The sequence below is a fragment of the Sylvia atricapilla genome, chromosome 1 (assembly GCF_009819655.1).
Source record: "Sylvia atricapilla isolate bSylAtr1 chromosome 1, bSylAtr1.pri, whole genome shotgun sequence".
Classification (NCBI taxonomy): Eukaryota; Metazoa; Chordata; class Aves; order Passeriformes; family Sylviidae; genus Sylvia; species Sylvia atricapilla.
In genome coordinates, this window is record NC_089140.1 from 6,021,914 (window position 1) to 6,031,423 (window position 9,510).

At 39.4% G+C, this 9,510-nt stretch overlaps 1 protein-coding gene across 1 annotated transcript; it reads left to right on the plus strand.

Annotated features, from left to right (window-relative positions):
- The first annotated feature begins 313 nt into the window (after positions 1–313).
- Positions 314–5,872, plus strand: C1H9orf152 (chromosome 1 C9orf152 homolog). The gene is made up of 2 exons (XM_066321586.1): positions 314–575; positions 5,279–5,872. Exons 1-2 carry the CDS (start codon positions 347–349, stop codon positions 5,842–5,844), a joined length of 795 nt encoding a protein of 264 aa, XP_066177683.1. The 5' UTR covers positions 314–346; the 3' UTR covers positions 5,845–5,872.
- Positions 5,873–9,510: the final 3,638 nt, after the last annotated feature.

Below are 9,510 nucleotides of genomic sequence, written 5' to 3' on the forward strand. Positions count from 1 at the left end.
CTTTAAGAATTAGCATTGCTACATATACCAGTATTACCCAGACTTTTCCGCACTTGGCTGTGTTTAACAAGAGTTCGTCCTTCACTGTTTTTTTTGGCAAAGGTTCATATGCTCACAGCCTTGAGTAAACGTTAAATCCAGCTCTGCAGTCCTGATTGTCAACTCTTGTATGCAGGAGCTCTGGGCACTCGGCATGAAAACAACCTGAGTGACTTCCACAGCTTCAGTGCCACTCCTGACACAAGTCACTGTACTTGGAAGAAAGTTACCTCTTCATCTAGGAAGATTTCAGATGTTTTGTACTTGATTTGTTGTTTTGTTTTGGCTTTTTTTTTTTTCCAGCACAATGAAGGAAATGTCCTGCTTCTGCTTGACTTTTTCTTCCTTGTTGGAACAGATGGTAAAGGCTTACAAATACGTGACTGGTATTTTTTCAGTGACTCATAGCTCAGAGCCACAGGTTTCAGATGGTGATAAGAAGCTCACCAAGATGGATGTAAGCGTACTTGAGGAGCAGTATGACCATATAAAACAGAAGCAAAAACTGCAGCCACACATTATTGTATATAAAACAGGTACGCTTATATTTGTAGAAAAGAAATGCATACGTAATGTAAAGATTATATCTTTAAATCTTTAATAACAGCTAGCTTGTTCTTTTCGTGTTCAGCTTCAAAAGAGGTAGAAGTAAATTCCTTTTCTGTCATTTTGGGGTTTTATCCGTTTTGTTGAAAGGTGGTTTTATATTTATAGCAAGAAGCTTCACGTCAGTGAAATATTATTATGTTTTTGAAACAGATGAACCGATTGGAGGTAAGGTTTTACAGGTTTTATATCAGTAAAATAAAGTTCTAAATATAAATAGTAACCCTTACAGTAACATGTTCTTCATGTCTATGAATAATGTATTTGTGAAACATTTTCTGTAATATTTCTGCTCTTTTGAATGCTCCCATCAGAACCAGAAATTCTGGGTCATCTTTCTCTTTTTCCCTTCTCTATCTGTGTAAAGAAAGACTACAGGAAGCATCAGCAAATATCAAGAAACAAGCACAAGCTGGGGTTTTGTTAAAAAAAAACTTTAATTAAAAGTCATAGTGGCTAACTAAGATATAAGCTTTGAACAAAAGGTTCTGTTTTGAAAGTATTTTCAGTGCATATTGCTTGGAAAGTGCATACATAGAAAAACAAGTAAGAATATGTATCACTCATCTACCTGCCACGTCAAACAGATTTTATATAAGAAACCTGCAATTATTTTAAAATTTCTTGTTAGACTACTGCTGACAATACTGCATTGATACATTAGCTTTCCAAGTTAAAGTGATATTGAGAATACTAAGACAACTAATGAAGTTGTCTTTTGATTTTAACATAAAACCCATGCTTCATTCACCTCTCATATTAATGAGTAAATATTAGTATTTAGCTCAACAAATGTAGAACTTGGTTTATTTCATTCTTTGCATTTTCCTCTACGTTTTTCAGCAGTTCTAGCATTTGGCTGTGTCAGACTTCATGATCAAATCAATCAGAAAAAAACCATGTAATGATGAACTATAAAACAGATTTGCTTCTTCAATATTCTTTCATCCAAGTGTTTTGAAATTTTCCTATTAAAAGAATTAAGATCTCTGTGAGGAAGAAAATATATATATATACAAACTTATTTTCTCAGGTATCAAAAAGCAGCTAACTTGAAGACAAAACAGCCCATCTAATCAGTTATAGCAAAAATATGCTAGTTAAAGAAAGGGAGCAGAAGCCTTTATTCAGATTAATTCAAATGAAGTTTCAGATATAATGAATGTAATCAAAGCAGATTTTTTGCAAGGCCATTTGAAAATTAAAATATGTAAGTAGAACTGCACAGTTTCTGGGGAGTTTAAAATGTAGTAGGGCTAAAAAATCCACGTAGAAGTATTCTTTTACACATGCACATTCCCCAAAACATTCACAAAACCACATAACCTGCTGCACTGAACTTCTATCTTCAAACAACCTGTGTGGAAAGAATTTATGTCACTGTTAGAAGAAGTCAGAATTTGGGCATTTTTTGTTATGCTGGGTTCTCAAGGTCCTAAAAGTTTATCTTACACATTCCTGTGGAAGCTGGGAAAACCTATTACATGGCTCAGCACTTTGCACCTGTTACATGCACCAGTTTTCAGGAATATGTGGAGCAGAATAGAACATTGCCATATCAGGACTGCCCTACACTACCCCGAAATTCCAGGTAATTCCAAAAGGCAGTCCATGTATGTATCAGTGATTTGTACTGACAGCAAAGTGGGTGAAATTATGGCTGTGCTGGGAAAGGGGGGGAAACAACAGCACCACCACAAACCCCATACATACACACAAACCTCAAAGGCCAGGCACACAAACCCTCATGGAAGGAGAGCACCTTCAGTCCCTCGTGGTCTTACAAGTCCTTGCCAAAAGTCTTTGTTCATACCAGTTAAACCCTGCTTCTCTCCTGCCTGGCAGAGCAGCTGTCCCTCCGTGTAACCACAGGGGTTTTGAGCACTGTAGGTTTGTTGCACTAATGTTGGAACAGTAATTCCAAGTTTTCTGGAGGACTTTTAGCTTTGTTGGTCACTTCCTGTCTGCAGGACTCATGAAATCATGTATCTTTAAGCATTATTTAAAACTCTCTAACTTCCCTATTTTTTTGACAGAGGAGTTAGTAACCTAGAAGTCACCTGAAAACAACTTTGTTCTGTTTCTTCCCCAATACACACAGCCACATTCATGCTTCTGCCCACTCCTGATTATTTGAGAACAAAGACCATGACAAGATTTGAAAGGCACCAGTTAGGGGATAACACAGCAGTGTATTCATTACTTATTGGCTAAGAAGATGAAAAACAGTATTTACTTTAGGAATTAAGTGGGAGTATTCAGCACATGCAGTCACAACAGAATAAATACTGGAGCTCTGACTGCAGAAATCTCTTCCAAGTATTTCCCAAGCTAACTTGAGATAAGATTAACTTTTGCCACTCTGGAACCTTTAAAGTATCTATTAATGATGGCAGCATATGGCCAGATAGTAAACAACTCTGCAACAAGGCTATAACACACAATTTACATGGAGAAAAAAAAAAGACAGAAAAACAGAAAGAAAGGTCCATATAGTTGCAGCTTTCTTGAGAAGTTTGGACAGTGCTGGAGGTGGGTTAATTCAACACCCAGTGGCTCAGGACTATCGCATTTCTATCCAAGGTCATTGCTCAACTTTGTGTGCTGCACCTGTAGCCAAGCAAGAAATCAAATCAACCTTGAACTAAAAACCACTGCACACTATTAAAATTCTACTAGATGTGTCATTCTGAACTTTCTGATCCGCTCAAGACAGATCATAATTATTCTGATGACCTGTTCATAAGGCTCTAGATGTTCTGATGCTGCCTATCAATGTCAGTCCAGCCAAGAGCACAGTTAACACCACAAGAACATACAAAGGTGCTTCACCTCAGTCTCTCAGTCCCATTCTCTCTTGATTTTTCCCTCACATATGGAGAACAAGGTCTGCTTTTCACAGCTTGGTGCTACACTGTGCTGTTCTGCAGAACACACAGGGCTCTGATTTGCACGTGGACCTTTTTGTAGCCAGCCAAGCTCAGCTTTATTTCTTGGATGAGGTCCAGTCATAACTTTGATTCTCACTGTTGCATGATAGAGAGCTGTGTGTCCTTATCTCTCTGAGTGGTGTCACCCTGAGAAATTCTGTTAACACACCTCTCTGTACAGACGGATGCACAAATACACCTGTATCTCAAAGCTCTGCACGTGCCTCAGTCTCCAGTAACTCAGCACAAGAGCCAGTGTGGCCTGACGTGTTTCTCCCTCCTAGCCATGCTGCAAAACAACTCTTATCAGATCAACCCTTCATGGCCAAGGAGCAGAGAAAGTTCTGTGATATTATGCTGGGGTCGTTGTTTTGGCAGTGGGAGCCAAAGGCAGCAGTGAAAGCCCTTGCTTTGCAAAATCCCTGTTGTACAGGTGCGTTTACTGCCAGTAAATCAGCTGGGTCTGACATCTCCTAGTATTTATTCCTAAAGATGACACAGAAGGCAGCTACAAAGCAGAGGTTGTGCTGTTGGGTATTTGTGAAGGCAGAAATCTACTCAAACTAGCTTCATTTCAAATTCAGGGTTACAATCCTTTTAAAACAGTTGCTCAGAGACACTCAAAATAGAATCAGCACTCTTCTATGTCTACTTTTCTCCCTTTAATGTGTTTCAAAACTCATACTGCAGAGTATGAGTCAGTCATACAGACTGATATACAGACAGTCACTGTACGTCAACCCTGTAAATAAGGCCAGCATTCTGCACAACCTCTACTTTAAACTATATTTATACCAACTGAAGTATATTTCATTGGTGTCAACAGATTATCTTTAGTGTAATAGATTAGTTTCTGTTCATTTACAAGACACAGAAAACCAGTCATGTCCAGCAATTTGATGACTCCTACCTGTAATTAAAGTAGCATTAGCATTTCTGTCTCTAACATCTTAAACATTTTTAACAGTGACTTTCCTAGTGCTTTAGAAATTAGGCTATAGGGGTAGAAGAATAAAAAACAAAGAAGACCAGAATCTCTCCAACTGTTACAGCTACTCTATATCTTTCACAGAGGAAGTAGATTTCTCTAAGTTATCATTCAGGCAACACTATTGTGATAGGCTATTTACACATTTTATACTGACTGGAATAGTAAAATTGCAGTAAAATATTAAAATACAAGCCTATAATGTTAATGATGCCTCATTAAGAAAAACAAGACATTCACAACTTGTTTCATCTGGAAATAGTCACAATATTATTAAGCTGTGAATACAAACTTCAAACAGTTATCAAACATCACATTTTTGTCTTTCAAATTACAGCACTTGCCAACACCCTGAGGAAGTCCCTACTCACCTAAAGAACTTTTGCTTACAAGCAATTAATTACTGAAAGTCGATTCTCAATCTGTGCTGTTAATGAGTCTTAGAGTACCAGTTAGATCAATATTGTCTTGATAAATTTCCATTTTCATTTGACTAAAATTAGGATATCATTTATGTCCTCAGAACTGCAAAAACAAGCACAAGTAGGTCTACTCATTAACCTGGCATCAAAAGAACCTGCACTACTCTCAGCCACTGAAAGAAAGAGCACAGCTTAAACTCATGTCAAAGCTTTTCAGATGAGTTGACGCTGCAGAAATCACCCCCTTGCCTTTTGCCACCATAGTAACGTGCACAAATGTATTTCTCCTGCAGGTGGGCACGAATCTGCTCTGCCAGAATCAATGGTCAACCCTGTTTTAATTAATAAGAAAGTTAAAAGATCAAAGTCATGTAGAGGAGACGTCCCTGTCAGAAAGGTCACACTGGAGACAATCTACGGTGGCAACTCAGAAGATGACTTGCTATGGCACGTCCACCTGGGAGCACACCGCCTGGGGCAGGCCCCTGGACAAGGAGATTCCTGGGATCTTTCCCACTGCAACAGCTCACCATGGAGTTTCGACAACCAGAGACTGATTTCAAAGGGAAACTTCACACTGCAGACCAAGGAACCAGCAGGAACAAGTGAACTGTCTGAGCTCAGGAAAATGGGAAGCTCAGGCGTGTTGAACAGTCTCAGCAAAGAGAACGGCTGCAACATTCCCTGCCAAAAGCCTCCTCTGAAATCTGCCACTGCAGCACTTTGGGCTCATCAGCAGATTTCTGCTATAAAACGCATGCCAGCCTGCAACAAACTGACCTTTTACCCTTTCCCAAATAGGAAAGGGCCCAGAATTTCTGAAGCAGCAAGGAAGCTTGGTTTATATGTCTCACAATGAAGATATTCAGTAATACTTGACTAAAAGTTAAAATAGTTACACAGATCAACCTGCTGAGGGTCTACTACTTTTATTAGCCACAGAAGATTGTGGCTACACAATCTTTAATATCTTTAAAATTTTTAGCATATGATTTCATCATTTACTTTCGAGATATTCAAGATAATTTCTGATGTATTTTTAAAATCAATTAATAAACCCTCTGCTCATTTCTATTGTTGCACTGTGACTTAGTAAATATAATTCCTCTCTGATTGATAAATTTTATCATAATATATTTTTGGTTCCCATCTATTCCCAGTGTTTCATTAAAAAACTAATGAGATCTCCCCTTCTGCAAGATTTAGAGGGAGGAGACTCTTTCTTGCAGGAACTTTTCAATGACCTGCAATGAGTTCTGTATCACCCACATCTGCCTGCTAGTGTTCATACAGCTCTCTTTTTCAAATGTAGGTTTCACAAAAATTTGAGATGGGAAATGCCTCCCCATTTCCTAGTGGGTAGCCATGGGACACCAAAGTAAATGGGTTTTTTTCTTCACAGTAGTTCAGTATTTAAAGAATGATTAGGAAGGAAAAAAAAAAAAAAAAAGATAAAGCATAAATATACTTAATAGGTATAACAGGGAAAAATACTAGATAACAATTAGTCCACATGAAACAAGAAATTACCTGGAAGGAAATACTTCAAAACTTAATTGTCCTTTGGTTGATTTAGTTATCTTAATTAAACACGGACCTTGAAAACCTTGGTTTTAAAGTCAGTGTGGGTTTATGCATGGACTAAGTAACTAACTCCTTTGTAAAGTTTTTCATACAAACACTTTGTCCTTTCCTCAGGCTTCTCTAGCATATTACTGTGCTTTGTACTGACTGGAACTAATTTAGACAAGGCATTTTTGCTTTGGAGAATCTTTCAATTTAATTTCCAAGGACATTATGAAAGAGTATTTTCACTTGTTAGTGGAGTAATGAGAAAAGTCGCTATACCAACATTTCAAAAGAAAATTACGGGGTTTTTTCCTAAAGCAGCTGTAGTGAAAATGAAACAGAAAAATAAGAAAAAAATCCTAAAATTTCAAATACTAGAAAGTCTCACTTCTGAGGGGCACCTGCATCTGCAAAACCTTTCCTGTTAACTTCTGCGTGTTTGACCATCATGGGCAGAAGCTTTCATCACTGTTATCACAGATGTAGCCAAGTTTCAGCACTGAACTCAAGACTGCCATAAAGCAAGTTTACTGTGAGTTTATCAGTAGGCAAGCCCGACTGATTTATGCACGTTGGGGAAAACGGAATCCTGAAAATCTAGTTCAGTGTCTTGTTCACAAGCCCATGACCCTCTGAGATTCCCACCTCCAAAGCTGGAAACAGGACCCTCAGGGTAGTTTGCCTGACTTCCTAAGGAAAATGTTAGGACAGTCCTGAAGGTCCATCCATTCTAGAATAAAACACACTGCTGAGCAATTATTTCAGTCACACATAAATAAAATAGAGTAAAATAGAATGAAATCCCTTTGCTGTTGGGACAGTATGCTGTTGGTCACCTGAAAGATTTGGCCCACATGAGTTACTTGTAACTTGTGTTACCCATTGAAAGGAAAGTTCATGTCTTTTACAGGGACCAAAAACATTCCAGGAACAAGCCCCAATCCCCTGAGAACCTCAAATACAAAACACAGTATTGAGCAGCCCATGTTGTACAGCCAAATCCCTAAGGCTTTGCACCCTGCTCCCATTCCAGGATATTTTGGGGACTAGAAGTGACACTGAGCCACAGTCAGCCTGAGGTGGTGTTTAGCACCAGGTGATATTTAGCACCAGGTTTTCCACACCCCTCATGTATTCTTCCAGCTCAGTCTCTGAACTCAGTTTAACTTCTGACAGCCCCACAACCAGGCAAACCCTGCCCACCGCACTGATGGGGAAATACAAACTCCTGTGCTAAATCTTACCTGCAACACAGCTGCCTTCAAAAAATACAGGAAAAACCTCCACCTGCACACTTCTGCCTCACACACACACAGGTGGCAGGTCAGAGGTGGCTGCAGAACACTCACCCCCAACCCAGCTCCAGCCTCTCCTGGAGGGACAGACCCTCAAGCAGCCCTGGGACCCCCACCACATCACAGGGATGAGCCATCAGATACTCTGGAGCCAGAAGCTCCTGCTGTTGTCACAGCACTGGATTCATTAACCAGCATACAACAAGCCAATAATTACACACTTGAGAGAGACATTCTTTATTTTAGAGTTGTACAAGCACTGGGTGCTAGTGGTCTTCCACAAATCAAACATATTCACCATCAAAACTTTTTAATATTTATACATTTTAGCCATTTAGCCATTATTGTTCATCTGCTGCAAGTTAGTTCTTTTCTTAATTAGTATTCTATCTTCTACTGGTTAATGATTCTCTCACTTCTTACGCTAATAAGCACTTTCTCACTTTTGAGTCTGTGGGTTTTCTTGGGTCAGTATTTGTGATGTGTCCCTGCCAGAATCACCTTTTACCCAATTGGAACTGATTTCAGCACAGTTACTGAGTTTGTTTTATTTATTTTTTCCTTATCTTGGGAGTTTTGCCAAATGTCCTTGTGGCCTGTAAATTCTACATTCTTTGTGTATCAGTAGTAGCTCCTTCTTCCCAAGCTTTGTTAACCTTCCCCAAGGTCTGAGATCATTGAAATATGTCGAGCCCTAAACCTTAACACGGCAATTCTACCAACAGTTAATTTATTTTTCTAACATCTGGACGTCACTTAGAACTTGTAAGTTGCTGTTTCATGGATTATGTCTCACAGAACCACAGAATGGGTCAGGTTGGAAGGGACCACAGTGGTCATCTGGTCCCACCTCCTTGCTCAAGCAGGGCCATCCCATGGCACAGGATTGTGTCCAGATGGTTCTGGAATATCTCCAGTGAGGGAGACTCCACAGCCTCTCCGGGCAATCTGTTCTGGGCTCAGTCACTGCTCAGGGAAGAATTTTTCCTCGTGTTTAGATAGAATTTCCTGTGCATCAGTTTCTGCCCATTGGGTCCTGTCCTATTGCTGGACACTGTCACTGCTAGGGACACAAAAGAATGAGGCAGGCAGCAGAAAGGTCAGCAGGAAAAGCTTTCCACTTTATTTTTTTGACTCTCTATATACAGTTTTACAAGCAGGCTGAAGACTGGCTACACAGGGAGCCACCTCTTTGATCTCGCTGGTGAATATCACCATCAATCATCTTTCTCCTCCCAGAGGAGAAATATGTGAACAAATACATGAATTCTAAAAATATATATAGTTTACTCGAAGCTGCGTGAGAACAAAATGCAAACAGTGAAAAGCGGGCAAACTTGAGGTAACAGGGCACCACCAAGAGCCCAGTTCATGCTCTTGGCCCCTCTCTTTAGGTACTTAAACACATCGATGGGGTAAATCTCCACAGGACAAGGGGACATGGCCTTAACTGTGCCAACTTTTGGTTGGATATTTGCAGGAATTTCTTCATGGAAAGGAAGATTAGACACTGGAACTGAGATATTAATTTTGAAGAATTGAGGACTTTAGTTAAACTAGATATTGCTGACGTAGATTTCCCTTTGCTAACTAGATATTGTTGAGGTAAACTTCCCTTTCTTTAACAGAAGCTGGATTTAAGGAACAGCTAAATCAGGAGA

Coding starts and splice junctions, on each gene's coding strand:
- C1H9orf152 (XM_066321586.1), top strand. CDS start 347: ATGAAGGAAATGTCCTGCTTCTGCTTGACTTTTTCTTCCTTGTTGGAA. Junction 576..5,278: donor CATTATTGTATATAAAACAG/GTACGCTTATAT, acceptor TTTCTCCTGCAG/GTGGGCACGAATCTGCTCTG.